Genomic DNA, 18,962 nt, shown 5'->3' on the forward strand with positions numbered 1-18,962 from the left:
ATTTGAACTTGTCAAATTATTATAATTTGACTCTTCACTATAATTAATTTAGTGAAGCATACTTAAATTGACATTCTTTTTGTAATTCCATGTTGAATACAATGTCAAATTTGTAAAGATATATACTCTGATCTCTTTCCTCTTTTTAAAATTTGAAAGAAAAATTTGGAAAGAAATATTATAATATTCTTGAAAATAATTGTAAATCGTTATTTATCAAAATTTAATATGATATTTCTTTATAATTTTTATTTAAACAAAACTCAAATAGAAAACTGAAGCAATCATTGTAACTTAATTTTTTGCTGATTTCCAAAGTAATTTACTGACTTGTATGTGGAGGGACCGAGTGGTTCTAACATCATTTCAACTGCTCTCGGTTGAAACTAATTTGGACATTCATTCACTAATTTTTTGTAGTAGGTGTGAGACGGTCTCACAAATCTTTATCTGTGAGACGGGTCAACCCTACCGATATTCACAATAAAAAGTAATACTCTTAGCATAAAAAGTCATACTTTTGAATGAATGACCCAAATAAGAAATCTGTCTCACAAAATACGACCCGTGAGACCGTCTCACACAAGATTTTGCTTTTTTATTTTTATTTGGATCTTTATATTTTTTAAAAAGAAAATTTTGAAATTTGTTCCCTAGGTCTGTGTAGATTTTTGATCTTCTAAAAATAAAAAATTGATTTTAGTGTAATAAATTGCTTTGTTTCACATTTTTTCCCCATTTTTGTTGGAGTTCTCAATCTTAACAAAAACTATAAGTGATTTTCGATGTCATGTCAGTATCATAGTGAAAATCTTATTTAGTTATGTCAAACATTCAAATAAATAAAAACTTTTTCAGACTATATTAAAAATATTTTAATTTTTTTTATGAAAATGAAATCTGTGCAACCATTATCATTTGGTGTGCATTGAGTAAACCATCAAGCTAACACAATAGCGGCATAACCTGTAAATCATGCTAGATAGATAAACCACAATAGCCAAATCATGTACGACAGACTCGCCCGAAAAAATGTTGGTAAAGGAACCGAACTCATGACCATTGATCAATCGCTCATCCACTCCACCAGCTAGATACTCAACCAATTAGATTTCATATTTTATCATCTCCAGTGTTCATGAAATTCATGGCTAATATTTCCCCGAAATTCTATTATATTGTAAATAAATTCCGTTTACAAATATCTTATTAATAGGATCACAAGGTGTTAATATTTGTTCATTCAAAACATATATATGCAATTTGGATAAAATTGAATTAATCAAATAATTTACTTCGATATAAATTTGATAAGTAAATATTGTGAAAAAATTATAAATAGATAATTAATAGAATTAATATATTGATAAAAAAAGAAAGTGATGTAATTTTAACATGTATAATATAATGATATATAAAAGGTTGCACTTGCCCATTTAAAGTACACAAAATTCTATACATTTTATTGGCTTAGTTTTTTATACCAAGTTATAATTGACCAATATATGGTCACCCATATATATATATATATGTCCACGGCGAGTTGTCTCCGTATCAAAACTCATATATGTATGTATGTAAAAATGAGTAAATCTCTTGTGAGACGATCTCACGAATTTTTATCTGTGAGACCGGTCAACCCTACCGATATTCACAATAAAAAGTAATAATCTTAGCAGAAAAAATAATAATTTTTAATGAATGACCCAAATAAAAGATCTGTCACACAAAATATGAACCGTGAAACCGTCTCACACAAGTTTTTTTCTGTAAAAATTCTAGATGACCATATATTAGTCAAAATTATAATATATATATATATAATATTTATGTACGATCTTCGCTATGCCTCGTGTTAAATTATATATCATATGTAATTTATTCGACAGATGATGGCGGCCGATTCGTGGGTCAAGAAAAGCATATAAAAACTACGCGGAATCCTAAAAGTAAAAACACCATAAATATATAATACCAAAAGTATTTCCGATTTTGATTCTCCAAATTAAATTCTCAAAACCAATAAGCCATTGTTTCCTGCATATTGTTTCAGGTCTTTTTTTTGCACAAAATGATTGCTATATTGTTACCCTCTGTTCTCTTCATATTTGGCCTTATTTATACATTTTCTACCATCCCTACAACCAAGAAAACTGCTAATATATGGTTCAGATATATTCTAGGCCTCCATGGAGAAACTGATATTTCCCAAACAGAGAAAGTCAAGAAAACAAGCCAAGGCATGGATACCAAGAGTGAGCTCAGAAGTGTTTTCGGGACATTTGATAAGAACAAAGATGGGTACATAACCAACCAAGAGCTTAGAGAATCACTCAAGAATATTGGGATCTCAGCAGAAGAGAAAGATGTCGATGATATGGTGGTGAACTTTGATTCAAATGAGGACGGTTTGATAGATTTAGACGAGTTTGGCGAGCTTTTCGAGTCGATCTCGGGCCGGAAGGAGGGTTGTTTGAAAGATGAGAGTTTGAAGGAGGCTTTTGATGTGTTTGATGGGAACAAAGATGGGTTGATAACAGTTGAAGAGCTGGGTTTGGTCTTATGTTCTTTGGGGCTTGCACAAGGAAAGAATTTGGATGATTGCAAAGAGATGATTAGGAAGGTGGATTTAGATGGAGATGGAATGGTTGATTTTGATGAGTTCAAAAGAATGATGAGAAATGGGATTGAAAGGCTTGTTTCGATTTCTTGATCCAATAAAGTTTTTTTAAGCTGGTTTAAATTTACTATGTTATCGTGTTTTTTGTATAGTGTTCGTATTGTCGTTTGATTTGCAAGAAAAAACATCAGTTTAGTCCAATATTTGACTCAAACAATTACTTTACCATACCAATTGAATATATATTGATTCGAATGATACTTTCTATTATAGATTCAATTTAACTCACTTATTGTAATTAATTATAGGAATTGAAACATTCTAGACAAAACAAATCCGGAGTTTGTTGTGCCATTGAAGTAGTGCGATACACGGGATGATATTATTAAAAATTAGTGAAAATGAATAGATATTTAAATTCAAAAAATAATATAATTATAAAAAATAAAAATAAAAACTATTTTTTCGCAACTTTTAAAAAAATTTCTTAAATACAACACATGTCGATTAATTTTTTTGGCTAATAGTCACTATGATATCTCAAAATTTTAGATTGTGTTAGCCTAAGACAATGACATAATGTTTATCGTGTTTAGTTTATTGATGTCGGCCATCAACCTTAATATATATTTAATTCTTTAATTTTTGAGAAGCTATATATTATTATTTTTTAATATATGATAAAAAAATATTTTTAAATCACATTCAATAAAATTAATGAGAAATATTTTTTAAAAAATTCAGTAATTTCGTCTAAATTCACATTCACTAACAATTGTGTGACATGTCACGTGTTTGACACATTTGAATGATAACAATAATTGTTTCATCAATATATTTATCCAAATGGATTGTGATTTTATTTACAAAATCTCTTCTTAATATACACAACATCCTATTATTCCGAAAGAAAAATGAAACATGTGATCATAAATAAATTATGTATAAATCAAAAAAGTTATTTAATTAACATTTATTATGTGTATTACAAAACAATGTCAATAAATTTTATAAAGTGTCTTCTAATAAGATGGTTATTTTCTTTAGAATTGGTTAATCATTTACATTATGGGAAATTTTATACTATCATGTATACGTGAACTTTGTAATATAGAAGAAAATTATCACATTAATAATACGTAATAATTAAAATTTTGTACAAATAGATGAATAATATTTTTTATTTATCGATCATGAAAGACAGATTTCAAAGTATCTTGTTGTTCTCGTTGTTTCTATATTTATGTAGTTCATAACAACAAACAAATCTAAATTTAAACGAACATTATATCTTGGAATGATTCAGCTCATATATGGTGCTGAAAAGATGAGTCATTTCAGAAGTCAATTTTGGAGTATATAAATTTAGTAAGATAAATAGAATAAAATTGGTTTCTAATGTAATATGCAATATTGCATTATTTATAATTTAAATTCAAATAATACATCCGAAAGGACAAAAATTATACATTGGATGCTTTTGACAGAATTATATCATACATTAACTCATTCAAATTATGGAAATCTCGAATTACATGTTGGGTGTCAAACATTTTTTATTGTTGAGGGTAATATACATGTTTATTGAGAGTAATTTAATATCCATTTGAAACTCTTTTGAATTCATCTCTTTTAATTTTTTGTGCTCTCTTATTTGAATTTTTAAGAAGATAATTCAAGATATACAATATACATATGGTTTTGGAAAAAAACTATAACACATTAATTCTTTCAAACTATTTCAGTAAAACTTATATAATCATTAATCTATAAGTATCATATCATAATTAAATAATATATATTTTGTACACAAAAATTCACATTTCTGTATTTTAATATATTTTTATCGAACCATCTCTTCAAGTAAAAAATCAACTCTAAAGTTTTGGGTAGGTACGAATAAGTATAACGTTATTATCAACTTGTTTTAGAATAAATTAGTAATTCGAAAATGAACCGAATTCAATCAATCGAATTCTTTTTAAAAGAACCATTAAAAATCGATTAGAAAATTAAATTAATCATTTTATTATAATAAAAAAAAACAAGAAAGTAACTTATGCACTACAACGCCATATAATATATTAAGTCACATATACATGCGAGGATTTCTCATCAACAAAATTGTATAACCATCACATTCTCATCAAATTCAATTGAAATAGGGATGAAATGTTGCAAGTTTAAGAAGTTTTGATAGACAGAAGTACACAGCAAATAACAAGGCCTTGCACAAACTAGTCACTACAACCGAGCAAAAGTGCACGTCTTGATAAAATCATGAGGTTATTTTTTAAACCCGGAAACAACCGAACCCCGGGCTCGTTCGCTAAAACACATCGGGGTGGAAACATCCAGATATCGAGTTGCTTTGTTGCGCTTGTTTGAGGTGCATTGCAAGGGCATAGTTGTTGACCTGATGAAAATAACAAGGTATCACATGTCTTGACTGAGATCCAAATATTTTGTCTAGCACTATGTAGAAAAAAGACGACTCAGAGCTTTTGATTACATGGAATTGGAATTATTGTCAAAATAGCAACCCCTCACTTGACCTTTTCAAGTAAACAGAGTCGATTTCTACGAAATGAATCAGATATTGCAAGTTTCCTTTGTCAAAAACTAGTTCACATAAAATAAATTTTTAAGCATGATTATTGGGAAAATGCAAAAAAATATCGACTGATGAGGTCAGCATAGGCAGGAAGCAGAAACTAAGATGGCATGGATAGCTGGAGAGAGACGACGGATCGAGAAGGGCTACTAAGACAACTTGGGAAAATAATGCTTATATATCCATGCCCATGTCTCAAAATCTGTAGCTAAGGCATAATTTAGTGTCATGTGCGTTCTTCCGTTAGTTTCCATGCAGTCTGACTTGAGAAAGGACATAAGCCAAAAACCTCGACACGCTAATCAATTAGCACACAATTTCACAGGTTTAGCCCAAGAATCTGACCTCAAGAGTCCTCAGCTGCTCCTGGTACTGCGACACTACCTGTTTCAGGTGATGCAACTCCCGGCCCATTTCCTCGAATTCTTTTTGGCGCTCATGTTGGATTGACACCGCTCGCTTCAAAATAGTATTTTCCTGTATGAACGCTTCCAGCTGTTGTTTTAGAACAGTGTTCTCCTATAGAGCATGATTAGCAGATTTATGAATTAAAAGCAAGAATACATAATTTCAAATCACACACGTGGGAAAATTAGAGACGACTGATATCATCAAATGAGAAAAGGAAAAGAAAAGAAAATTACCTGGAACACTGATAATCCTTTGCTAAATAAATTATCGGCTCCGTACGGTATGTTTTTAAGTAATAAATTACAGAATTTACCTTCTGGAAGCTCTGGGCAGCTTCTGCAGTTGCATTTGCACAAATAGACTTCTCCAAGGACTCGAGGGCACGTGACACACGTTCTTTAGCATCCTCTACATTTGAAGCTCCCGCGACTTCTCTAACCAAGAGCTCAACCCACTCTGTACCATCCATGGAGTGATTGCTTCCAGCAGGTAGTTCCTCCCTTGAAGTAGTCTCCACATTATTTGGCACTTTATCTTATGTTACAGAACAAAACATAATAAAACCAAAATACAATAAATATCGAATCTCCAAATTTCCAAAAAATATATTATGTGGGCAATAACTTCTGGCAAGCAATCCGCAGCTTAAGTAAATGTAAAAGGAAAAGCACCAAATTTTATGAATAAAAACATGAAGGGATCTCAAGAATTCAGGACGTCGCACAACCACCAAAAAATTAAAATTTAAAGTTTAAACAAACTCACAATAAAAACACGACTAGATGAAGGGCTAGGAGTTAAAGTCACCTACAAAAAAATCTGCTGAACTAGATCAAACATGGATTTAAAGCACATTCAATGCATGTTTCCCATGTTAGCAACAACTTTGCTCATCTGACCATGTATCTAAATTAAGTAATCACCCTCACGTTTTGCAGTCCTATTGAAAGACTAAAGCACACGAAGACATTTAAACTATGTCATGAACTGTTATGTGAAAACTCAGAATCTATGTTCTGCATGAAGATGGCAAGTAACTGTATAGAAAAAAAAGTATAATAATTTCAGCTTCAAAAGATTTTTTCAATACTTTTTTTTGTTCAATACATTTCAGCACTCAGCAATGATATTTAGGGTAGGAGATTTCAGCATATCCATTAATATCGCCAGAAATTATTGAAATTCATTTTAAGGATGGTAAGATGTTTTGCAATATGTGTCAAGACGAGACAAGGCTATGGAATAAACTCAGTGAGATGGAAAGAAGTCCAAACTTAGGCTGAAAATTGGAGGTGACACAAGAAAGGATCGAAACAGAGATGGCTGGTGATGAAAATAAAAAAGAACCGACACGAAGTAGAGCTATTTTGTTGCGTAGACAAAGAACTCTAGGTCATAGAGAACAGGTCGTCAAGTGCTCTTTGGTTGGAAGAGGGGACCCAGCTATGACCACCAACTCCTGGAGAATTGAGCATTCCAGGGTGATGCATCAACTTCGCAGTAGCTACACCTTTTTAAAGATCCCTTACAAGGGGTAAGGCAACCATCCGAACCTTAGGAGACAAGGGGGTCTGTCAACCTTCTATACGGTGCCCAGCAGAGAGTCCTATAAGAAGATAGACCTTCAGATTACCATATCTCTTTCGAAATAAACACAAGCTTGAATACCCTTATAAGCAGCTTGAAAGTCCAGTAAGAAACAACGGAACCTAAGAGCAGGTCCAATCAGAAATCACGTACAGGTTAAAAGCAATTTATGATCACGATTCTTTCTGAATTCGGTTTCCTGAGAGCTTTGAACATAGAGTCAGTCAGCATTCATAATTCATGAATTTCCTAAAAAATTTCTGCTTCACAAGATATTTTGATGTATGAAGTGTTTAGGAGAAATAGTAATTCAAAATCAATGTACAAGATTTTACCTAAAGAATTTTTTGTAGAACTTTTAGCTTTACCCAACAGCTAATTATTGAGAATTTATGCCTCGAATGACCGCAGGCAAAATGCACCACCGGGGAAGAATGGTGCAATTCAAAGTCCATAATTTTGCGAAACACAATACACAAAGGTCTTCATATCACTAGTGAGACATCCTCACATCATGAATCCATCTATTTATTGCTTTGCCAAGTCTAGATTTTCTTTCAACATTGTTGAACTTGACAGGCAATATGGCGACTTGAACCAACTACTCGACAAGATTATGTTATGTCAAATTTATTCTCTAGTTAGTTTGATCTGGTGAGAATTAAATGACAAATACCTCCACCTGCATTTGACTTTGCCTAACCTCCTCTCCAACAATTATTACATCCACCTCCCTTGAAACAAAAGGTCGTAAACACCCTAATTTTTTGTTCAACGCGACTTTTTTTCATTCTACTATTCAATCTTGAAAAGGAAGATAATGACAGAAGTGAGGTTTACATCCACGTACTTATTACTGCAACCTGTTTAACAACAAAGTTCATTCACTCAAAAACAAAATGGAACTTTGGTTACAGCTAATCCTAAATTAACCCATATCAGCACCCAACAACTCAAAAGATACCCCCACTAAAGCTGTTGCTCAAAGTGGTTGCACGAGGAGTGGCATGCCATGTTGTGGCTTCTCATGTTATACCGCAAGCATGGAGGAAGAAGAAAAAAGTTGAGAGGGGAAACATTTGCAAATAGAAAAAGAAACGAAAATGAATGTAAATAGAATCATGGAGGGTTTATCGAATGGGATTTACTACATACCTTAATTTTTGTTGGTGGTGAAAGGATGATGGATGTAGAGGGAGAAAGCCAAGGTGAGTACACTATCTAGATCAGATGATAGAACATGTGCCCCTAAAAATATTGATGGGGTACTCTAACCCTTGGCACCACATTTTCTTCTCTTAAATTTAGTTAAAGAGAATACATCGCTCTAAAGATTAAATTAAACTAAACTATGATATGTAAACTAAAAAATAATAAGCAATCAACAAAAACCTAGTGTGCTTTCTCCCTGTGGTAAACAATTCGCTCATTTCTGCCTCCACTTTCTAAAAACAACAGTTACTGAAGAGTCATTCATTACCTATTACACCAGACTTTGATCCATGGTGTGTAAGCACCATATATATGACACCGAAAACAAGATAACAGAAGTATGTCACTCATGCGGAATTACAGCAGGGGAGAGAGCTTGTTTTCCCACTAATTTACATCACATAAAATTAGATGATGGATGAAATTATTTTTCGATTGCAGAAGCTGATGCAACTAACGAGGACTAAACATAAATGATGTAGAACACCATAAGGTATCCCCAAGGTGGTAGATGGTTATAAATACAGAAAATAACAAGCTTGAAAGCGACATCTGTGAAGCCGTTTTTGGAAAAGAGGAATCCTCTAAACTGAAAAGTAGTATTTGCACAAAAAATCAATTACGAAAACGAAAGGCTGTGTGAATATTGAAACAGTGGACTGCATCAGAATGGAGAATTCAATAATGGCCACCAAATCTAATAACAGGTAGGGGACCACAATATTTTTAAAAAATTTTATCACGATGATTTATCATGGATGGTAATATGCAAAAAATTAATTGATTCATGCCTAAAAAACAGCAACTGAAGAAATAAGCATATATCATTTAATGAAGCACCATAAGTAGTGATTTTCAATGAGGATGCCAAAAGATAGAAAAACCTTGAAACGAAAATTGCGCATTAATGTTCTGCGTAACATCAGATGCGATCGTCGTCGTACTCAAATGAAGCTCATTTAATCTTTTGATAGCAGAATCCAGATCATCACCGGATTCTTCAAGGACTCTCTCCAGAAACTGTGAATCAAAAGCATTCATAATTGATTTATTAATCCAACACCACCGGAAAAAAGGTCCAGAAACTGTGAATCAAAAGCATTCATAATTGATTTATTAATCAAACACCATCGGAAAAAAGGTGAAGGATAACAAATGCTCAATAGATCCATCTATAGAAGTTCCAATTAAGATATATGAGGCAAAGTCCACGTAAAAAAATTGTGAGCTTACACCCGTTTCATATAGAACTAAAAACACATACCATACTTTGGCATGTCACAAAAAAGCATAGTGAAATTCAAAAACAAAAAAGCTAAAATCGATGCCTAGCATAGCAATTTTATGGCACAGACCGTTAATTAGCACTGGAGATTCTTGTTCCAATGGTGCAGCAGTTGAAGAAACAATGATGGTCCATGGATTAATAAGGTGAGTACTGCGAAACATTTTGGCAGCGATTGGATTATTTTTTCTGGGTTTAAGGAAATGTTTTGGAGAATAATTTTGGGGAATGGTTTTATGGGATGGAAAAGGCAGGTTTTGAGTTGCTTTACACGGGAAAATGTTTGCCTTAGGGTCATATTTAAGATTTTATATGGTAGAATTACTAGAGTATACGTGTAACCATATCGGTGCTAATAATTATTAGAAATGAGATTTTTTAAATTTTAAAAAATTTGTTAAGCTAGAATCTTATACAAAAAAAAAGAATTTTTTAGAAAGATTGAAAATTTGAATTAAAAGCAATAATTATGTTGGGATGTATGGAAACATGTTTTGAAAAGGGAGTGAAAATGAGATGATACTGTTTGTTTAATTTGGGGAGGGCAATTTGACAAATCTATCAGAAAAGAAATGTCACAATATTTTTTTTTACATATGCCAAAGTGATGGGAATGTTGGTTTCCAAGGTCGGAACCAAACATAATGCTAGAACTTTTAGTGCAGTCTGACCTCGAAGAAAAAAATATTTATACCAAAAGGCAATTTCAGTAATTTGAACTTCCCTCAAAACTCCCTCTATTTTAGGAAAGAGTACCTAATTGAGAGCCCATTGATCTAAACTTATCTTAAACATCATATAACATTTTAAAGTTTACAAACTACTTTTAACAACGTAAAAGTTCTTCCATCTTATTTAAAATTAAATTTTGAAAACATTTGTATAAAATTAGTAATATGAGATTATAAGATGATTTTAAAATTGTAGTGTCAGGTAGAATAAGACTTTTCCATACACATGTTTCATAAGATCATGACATAAGTTGCATTATCTGAATTTTTCAAAAGATCTTGTAAGCTCTTAGCAACTTATTTAAAATATGATAATGTTTAACAAAAGATCTCATAAGTTATTACTTCTTAGCAGCTTATTTAAAACATAATAATATTTAACAAACACTTAGAAACATCTTTTATGATGTTTAAGAAGCGATCAATCAAAGTGTCTTTAAAAAGCTTTCTAAAATCACAGCTTTAATACTGAAAACAAACCTGATGCAAGATCATCCTATGACCTTTTATCAGAGCATGGCCCTTTATAAAATAACTACAAGCCTCATACCCACGCCAAACAAATCTAGATGCACAATTAAGACATTCGGAAGGTCCTAAGATGTAAGAAAGTAGTAAGCAAATATTGTAAGTAACAAAAAATGGAAATCTTTTTTATAAACCACGCACAGGTTTTCATAGGATATGATTCTATGACAAAATAACCAATATTGTAGTTCAGGGTAGTGGGGACAGTCTAAGAATAAGCAATCTATGATCCTTAAAAACAGGTACAGTTGTTGTGGAAGACAAACATAACTATGCAAAGGGGGATCTAAGTAAGATGCAAGAAGGAGAATGGAGCCATCAGAAAACGTGAGTTTTAAAGTAATATAAACATGACACTGAAGATAACCGATGCATTCATCGCGTAATTCGAGTCATTAATTATTCACTTCACATTCTGCACCTTTGCTTAAAGTATTTCATGAGAGAGCTGGTAAATATATGTAACGATAGAAGCTGTTCGCTCTTCGCTGAACTAAACTTCTATCTTCTTCCTCAAATTTTCTCAATCATCTTAGTCTTCCTTATATTTCTGGGATAATAGCAAAATAGGATCAATATTCTCCCCTTGGTTTCTTTAACATGATCAAGCCCAATTGGACACATGAAGAATTCATAGAAAGGCACAGGAAACATTACAGTGAACCAAAATGGTATACATTTCGAACTCATGGTCTCGGAGAACCAATAAACACTGCTGATAAATATCAATTATCAAATTTAGTATTACTTCAATTAACAAAAAAATAATATAAAAAAAGTGTTCTATGTGAATCTATCATCTAATGCAATAAAAAACTAGAAATAACATATAAGAATTCAAAAGGCCGAAAATATAAAAAAATCAGGAATAAGACATTCAGAATCAATAGCTGAATAAATTAAAAATTGAAAAAAAAATACCTGTTTTTCCATATCAGGAAAGAGAGTAAAGAGAAGATCGATCGGTGAAGAGTAATCAGAGACTAAGTAGTTGAAAGCGACGGGCCGCGGCGGAGAGAAATTCCGGGAAGGAGATGAAGAACAACGGATTCTCTTGGCGACTGGTGGCGACGAAGGCGACTCCTCGAAGAAATTCGATCTCTTCCCGCACACTATGGCAGACATGTTTCGCCACAAACAAAGAAAAATCCTTCCTCTACTCTATCTCCGATCCCTCTAACACCACTTTTCTCATGCAGAATCACCGAAAATTATCTATACTAGGAATTAAACGGAGTAATTATTCGGGAATCGAAACAATTCCCCGATTCATAACATAATCGCAATTAAGCTTTAGAATTTATCTCTTCTCCATCTATCTGTATTTGTTTATTTCTTCGCGCATTTCTATGGCGGATTTATCATATTGCAGTGAATGGGGTGGTTGATTGTGTTACAGGGCTGTGACGGTAACTATGAAGCACCTACGGCCACGTGTAAGGGTTACCTGTTTCATCGCGAAATTATCATATCAATAGCTTTAAGCGTCTTTTTGTTGGGAAGATAATGAACTAAAATTATTTTTAAAACAAATAAGAAAAAAACGATTTTGTTTAAAAATAATGATGTTTAGTTACAAATTTTGTTTTAAAATTTAATAAAAAAAGTTTTTCTTTTAAAATCTTTTTTAAGAAGTTTTGGAAAAAGAAAAAATATGTTTTTTTAAATGATTAAATTATAAATTAAAAATAAATTTGAAAAATGAAGATTCATCAGTTTTTGAAAACAAAATTGAAATGCTATAAATCAGAATTTAATACTGATTTAGTAGTATTTGATAAATAAATGATTTTCAGACTAATTTTTTTTTATGAGAACCATTTTTGTAGAAGCAGAATAAAGCATCCCACAAGTATATTATATTTTTAAAAAACACACAAAACTGTTGTGAAAAAGTAAAAATTTATGGTAAAAAATAAAAATCTCAAACTCTCAAAATTTACCAAACTACACACTTTATAATATTTTTCTCTCTACTCAATTGTATCAAATCTTTACAAATGGAGACCTATTTATAGGATTTCTTTGGAAAACAATCCAAAAACAATTTTATCATTACATACATCATCACACACTAATTTTCAATATTCAACACCTAATTTTACCTAATTTTCAATATTCAACATTATAATTTTCAACACAAATATTTTTCATATTTTCAACACTCCCCCTTGTGATGATGATCATGATACGATGATGTCTTCATTACGTGATTTTGTACTGCCTCGTTAAAAACCTTACTAGGAAAAACCCATTGGGATAAAAACCATAGTAAGGGAAAAAGAGTGTAGTCACGTAAACTCCCCCTCATGTTGACATGAACAATTCTTCACAAGTTTCGTAGATTGCGCATCCCAATATTATATATGTGCTTTCTGAATATTGTCGTAGGAAGTGCCTTTGTGAAGAGATCTGATGAATTTTCATTTGATTGAATGTGACGAACATCAATACATTTATTCTTCTCAAGCTCCTTGGTGAATGCGAAGAACTTATGAGGAATATGTTTAGTTCTATCGCTTTTTATGTATCCTTCTTTCATTTGAGCTACACATGCAGCATTATCTTCATATAGTATCACAGGCTTCTCGTCGAATGATAATTCACATGAGATTTGGATAATGATTTTAACCACACACATTCACGGCTTGCTTCATGTAGTGCAATAATCTCGGCATGATTTGATGAAGTTGTTACAAGCGTTAGTTTCTGTGAACGCCAAGAAATTGCAGTACCTCCACGAGTAAATATATATTCAATTTGGGAACGTGCCTTGTGTGGATCAGATGAGTATCCAGCATCGGCATAACCAATTATACTTAGATTATCATCTTTTGAATACAAAAGTCCCAAGTCTGTCGTTCCTCGTAGATAACGGAATATATGTTTAATTCTGTTCCAGTGTGTCTTTGTTGGATATGTGCTAAATCTTGCCAACAAATTTACGACAAAAGATATATCGGGCCTTGTACAATTTGTAAGATACATAAAGACACCGATAGCACTTAGATATGGTACTTCTGGATCAAGAATATCTTCATCATCTTCACATGGACGGAATAGATCATTTTCTATGTTTAATGATCTAACAACCATTGGAGTACTTAGGATTTGATTTATCCATATTAAAACGTTTAAGGATCTTTTCTGTATAATTTGTCTGGTGAACAAATATTCCACATTCTTTTTGTTCAATTTGTAAACCCAGACAATACTTGGTTTTTCCAAGATCCTTCATTTCAAATTCTTCCTTCAAGTATGACACAACTTTTTGAATTTCATTATTCGTTCCAATGATGTTTAAATCATCAACATATACAGCAATAATTACGCATCCGGATGTTGTTTTCTTAATGAAAACACAAGGGCATATTGAATTATTTACATATCCCTTTTTCATCAAGTGATCACTTAGTCGATTATACCACATTCGACCGGATTGCTTTAACCCATATAATGATATTTGTAATTTTACAGAATAACATTCTCTGGGTTTTGAACTTTGTGCTTCAGACATCTTAAATCCTTCAGGGATTTTCATATATATATATTACTATCAAGTGATCCATATAAATAAGCTGTAACAACATCCATAAGACGCATTTCTAAATTTTCAGATACCGCCAAGCTAATCAAATACCGAAACGTAATTGCATCCATCACGGGAGAATACGTTTTTTCATAATCAATTTCAGGCCTTTGAGAAAAACCTTGCGCAACAAGTCGAGCTTTATATCTTACTATTTCATTTTTCTCATTTCGCTTTCGAATAAAAACCCATTTGTATCCAACAGGTTTTACACCTTCAGGTATAAGGACTATAGGTCCAAAAACATTACGTTTATTTAGCGAATCCAATTCAATCTGAATGGCTTCTTTCCATTTTATCCAATCCTGCCGATTTTTACATTCACCAAAAGATTTTGGTTCATGATCTTCATTATTATTTATGATATCGATTGCCACATTATAAGAAAATATATAATCAATTTCTTCTATATCTTTTCGGTTCCTTATTTTTCCAGTATTAATATAATTGATAGAGATTTCATGATTCTCGTCAGTTTGTGGTTCTGACAGAACATTTTCATCATCATGTGTTTCTTCAGGAACATCATTCTCTATTTTGTGATCATCATGTGTTTCTTCAGGAACATCATTCTTTATTTTGTGATCATCGTGTTTCTCTATGAATTTTCTTCTTCGAGGATTTTTATCCTTGGAACCGACTGGCCTTCCACGCTTCAGGCGTTTAATGACATCATGAGTATCTTCAATTTGTTTCTTCGGAATTTCAATTCGAGCAGGGGCATTTGCAGCATGTATATATGATTTAGTTACCCCTTTTGTGTCTGCAAATGCATCTGGTATTTGATTTGCTATTCTTTGCAAGTGCACAATTTGCTGTACATCTTTTTCACATTGTTTTGTTTTTGGATCCAGATCTAACAATGATGATACATACCATGTACTTTCTTTTTCGGTATGTTTCTGTTCTCCCCCTAACATTGGGAAGATTTTCTCATTAAAATGACAATCAGCAAAACGTGCTGTGAACACGTCGTCTGTCTGAGGTTCAAGATATCGAATGATTGATGGACTATCATAACCGATATAAATTCCAACCTTTCTTTGAGGTCCCATTTTCTTTCGTTGCGGTGGTGCAATAGGCACATAAACCATACATCCAAAAATTCTCAGATGAGAAATGTCTGGTTCTTTACCAAATGCAAGCTGCAATGGGGAGTATTTATGATATGCACTTGGTCTTATGCGAATTAATGAAGCAGCATGTAAAATTGCATGTCCCCATATAGAAATAGGGAGCTTTGTTTTCATAATCATTTGTCTGGCAATCATTTGCAGACGTTTGATCAATGATTCAGCCAATCCATTCTGTGTATGTACATGAGCAACATGATGCTCAACAATGATTCTCATAGACATACAATAATCATTGAAAGTTTGGGAAGTAAATTCACCAGCATTATCAAGTCTAATTTTTTTGATTGTATAATCGGGAAATTGATTCCTCAATTTTATTATTTGAGCAAGTAATCTTGCAAATGCAACATTTCGAGTTGACAATAAATATAAATGTGACCATCTGCTGGAGGCATCAATCAATACCATAAAGTATCTGAATGGTCCACATGGTGGATGGATTGGTCCACAAATATCACCCTAAATACGTTCAAGAAACATTGGTGATTCAGTTTGGATTTTGGCTGGTGATGGTCTTATAATAAGTTTTCCAAGAGAACATGCTTTACATTGAAACTTATTATTCTGAAAGATCTTCTGGTCTTTCAGCGGATGACCATGTGTATTTTCTATAATTATTCGCATCATTGTTGAACCAGGATGTCCTAATCGATCATGCCAATTGGTTAATATTGAAGAATTATCAACTACCATGTTTGATTCAATGGGATTTATATGTGTATAATGCAATCCAGTAGGGAGCATTGGCAGTTTTTCAATCACATATTTCTTTCTTGATTTATATGTGATAAGACACATATACTTCTCATTCCCTTCATTCATTGTTTGAGTATCATAACCATGTGAATATATATCATTAAAACTCAACAAATTTCTTTTCGATTGTGGTGAATATAAAGCATCATTGATAAAAAAATTTGTACCATTAGGTAACAAAAATTGTGTTTTACCACAACCTTTAATCAAATCTACAGGACATGATATTGTATTCACAGTTTTTTTTGTTGGTTTTAGTTCCAAGAAATATCTTTTATCTCGGAGGATAGTGTGCGTTGTACCACTATCGGGTATGCAAACTTCAGCTTTGCTCATAGCATTTTTCATATTTGAACTTCAAAAAAAATATGCAATGAAATAAAATTACTGACAATACATATGTAAATATAACACATATCATAATTGTACAATAAAACATTATTATATGAATACATGAAAAATAAATTATTTTACATTTATATTCTACCATTATATTGTTAATTTTCAGAAAAATCATTGAGAAAATCTGTAGCATCAATATTGTTCATTTCTATCCCACCAACATATTGATCATTTCCAGAGAAATCATTCATAAAATCACCAGCATCAAAATGAGTTGAATCACTCAAACGGTCACTTCGTTCAGTGAAGTTGGTCTCTTTTTCTTTCCCCTTTATCGATTCTTTATAGAGCTTGCAAAGGTGCTCAGGGGCTCAACAAATACGAGACCAATGTCCTGGAGTGCCGCATCTGAAACAAGAACTTTCAAATCTTTTCGAGTGATTTTCATTAACACTTATGTTCTCATGATGCCTTTTCTGTGGATGGTTCGTGACGCCCTTTTGAGATGAGTTATAAAAATAACTACCTCTATTGTTTTCAAAACCACGGCCTTGACCACGACCACGACCAATTCCACGTCCACGTCCACGACCACGACCTCGACCTCGACATCGACCAAAACCTTGTCTCTGGATTTGATTTTGGTTTCCATGTTTAAATTCATTTTTACTCACAGCATTTACTTCTGGAAATGGTGTTGATCCAGTGGGTCGGGATTGATGATTTCTCATTAATAGCTCATTGTTCTTTTCCGCCACAAGAAGACAGGCGATGAGTTCAGAATATCTCGCAAATCCACGCACTCTATATTGTTGCTGTAAAGTTATATTTGATGCGTGAAACGTGGAAAATGTTTTTTCAAGCATTTCCGATTCTGTAACCTCATGTCCACAAAATTTTAGCTGCGAGATTATTCGATACATCGCTGAATTATAATCACTGAATTTCTTAAAATCTTGGAATCTTAACATATTTCATTCATCACGGGCGGTCGGAAGTATAACTTCCCTTATATGTTCAAATCTTTTTTTCAATCCTTTCCACAGAGCCATGAGATCTTTTTCGATGAGATATTCACATTTTAAACTTTCATCGAGATGTCGACGCAAAAATATTATAGCTTTTGCTTTTTCTTGTGATGAAGATATACCATTTTCTTTAATGGTCTCGCTTAGACCCAATGACTCAAGATGCATTTACATCGAGAGTCCATGGCATATAATTTTTTCCCGTGATGTCGAGCGCAACAAATTCGAGTTTTGTCAAATTTGACATGGTGGTACTAAAAAATTACGATGCATTTTATTAGTTAATGAATATTGCAATACAAAGTAATGGATAAACAACAAGTACAAACATTTTTAAAAATAAAGAAAACACACGAGGATGATATTCTCCGATAAATAAAAGACTCGTGAGTATGATAACCAAAATAATTAAAAATAACCTTGAGAAAGCCATCTTCTTTTTTCTTCGAAAATTTGATGAAGAATAATTTTTAGAGAATAGGAGAAAGTTGGAGTGATTGAAAGAGTTATTGAGATCATATTTATAGGGCAAAAACTAGCCGTTTTGTTACCGTTTATGACCGTTGGTGTACAAAAAAATAAATGTATGTATTTGTATAATTTTATGGTAATAATATGGTGTATATAATATTAGTCATGTTTAAATAATTATGTATATCATATCACATTATTATAATAAAGTGTCATAAGTTATTTTGTTTAAAAATCTTATAGGCTTTTATACTTGTCGTATCCCTTACCGGGATAGGATGTCGTCTTAACATCCTCCCAGGATTTATAACAAGTTTTTGAAAAATTTATTATTATTATTTCTAATAATAACATTATATTATATATTAAATATATACACAATAAATAAATAACAGTAAAATAAATATTATTACTTTTGTTACATTTTTCTTCTGTTTGAAGTTTGGAAAAGTATGGAGGACTTTTAGAGTTTCGTGCTGATAACGTGTTGTGAAAAAGTAAAAATTTATGGTAAAAAGTAAAAATCTCAAACTCTCAAAATTTACCAAACTACACACTTTATAATATTTTTCTCTCTACTCAATTGTATCAAATCTTTACAAATGGAGACCTATTTATAGGATTTCTTTGGAAAACAATCCAAAAACAATTT

The 18,962-nt window shown here is 32.2% G+C and overlaps 2 protein-coding genes and 1 long non-coding RNA gene across 3 annotated transcripts; 2 read left to right on the plus strand and 1 right to left on the minus strand.

The window, feature by feature from the left end:
• Nucleotides 1-1,943: 1,943 nt before the first annotated feature.
• On the plus strand, nucleotides 1,944-2,853 carry LOC142505387 (calmodulin-like protein 3). The gene has a single exon (XM_075618362.1). It carries the CDS (start codon nucleotides 2,072-2,074, stop codon nucleotides 2,711-2,713), a length of 642 nt encoding a protein of 213 aa, XP_075474477.1. The 5' UTR covers nucleotides 1,944-2,071; the 3' UTR covers nucleotides 2,714-2,853.
• Nucleotides 2,854-4,728: 1,875 nt separating this feature from the next.
• Nucleotides 4,729-12,419, minus strand: LOC142504827 (uncharacterized). The gene is made up of 5 exons (XM_075617651.1): nucleotides 11,910-12,419; nucleotides 9,329-9,464; nucleotides 5,959-6,179; nucleotides 5,580-5,753; nucleotides 4,729-5,036 (listed from the first exon to the last, which is right to left on the minus strand). Exons 1-5 carry the CDS (start codon nucleotides 12,111-12,113, stop codon nucleotides 4,950-4,952), a joined length of 822 nt encoding a protein of 273 aa, XP_075473766.1. The 5' UTR covers nucleotides 12,114-12,419; the 3' UTR covers nucleotides 4,729-4,949.
• LOC142504828 (uncharacterized) lies at nucleotides 6,186-8,749 on the plus strand. The gene is made up of 2 exons (XR_012804351.1): nucleotides 6,186-8,142; nucleotides 8,193-8,749. It is a non-coding gene; the product is annotated as an uncharacterized LOC142504828 (long non-coding RNA).
• Nucleotides 12,420-18,962: the final 6,543 nt, after the last annotated feature.

Source organism: Primulina tabacum, chromosome 10, assembly GCF_025594145.1.
Source record: "Primulina tabacum isolate GXHZ01 chromosome 10, ASM2559414v2, whole genome shotgun sequence".
Lineage (NCBI taxonomy): Eukaryota > Viridiplantae > Streptophyta > Magnoliopsida > Lamiales > Gesneriaceae > Primulina > Primulina tabacum.

Excerpts from the sequence above, each read along its gene's own strand:
- LOC142505387 (XM_075618362.1), top strand. The coding sequence starts at position 2,072 with ATGATTGCTATATTGTTACCCTCTGTTCTCTTCATATTTGGCCTTATT.
- LOC142504827 (XM_075617651.1), bottom strand. The coding sequence starts at position 12,113 with ATGTCTGCCATAGTGTGCGGGAAGAGATCGAATTTCTTCGAGGAGTCG. Across the intron at positions 5,754-5,958 it reads CTGCCCAGAGCTTCCAGAAG|GAGAACACTGTTCTAAAACA; the intron begins GTAAATTCTGTA and ends CATGCTCTATAG. Across the intron at positions 5,037-5,579 it reads AGCAGCTGAGGACTCTTGAG|GTCAACAACTATGCCCTTGC; the intron begins GTCAGATTCTTG and ends TATTTTCATCAG.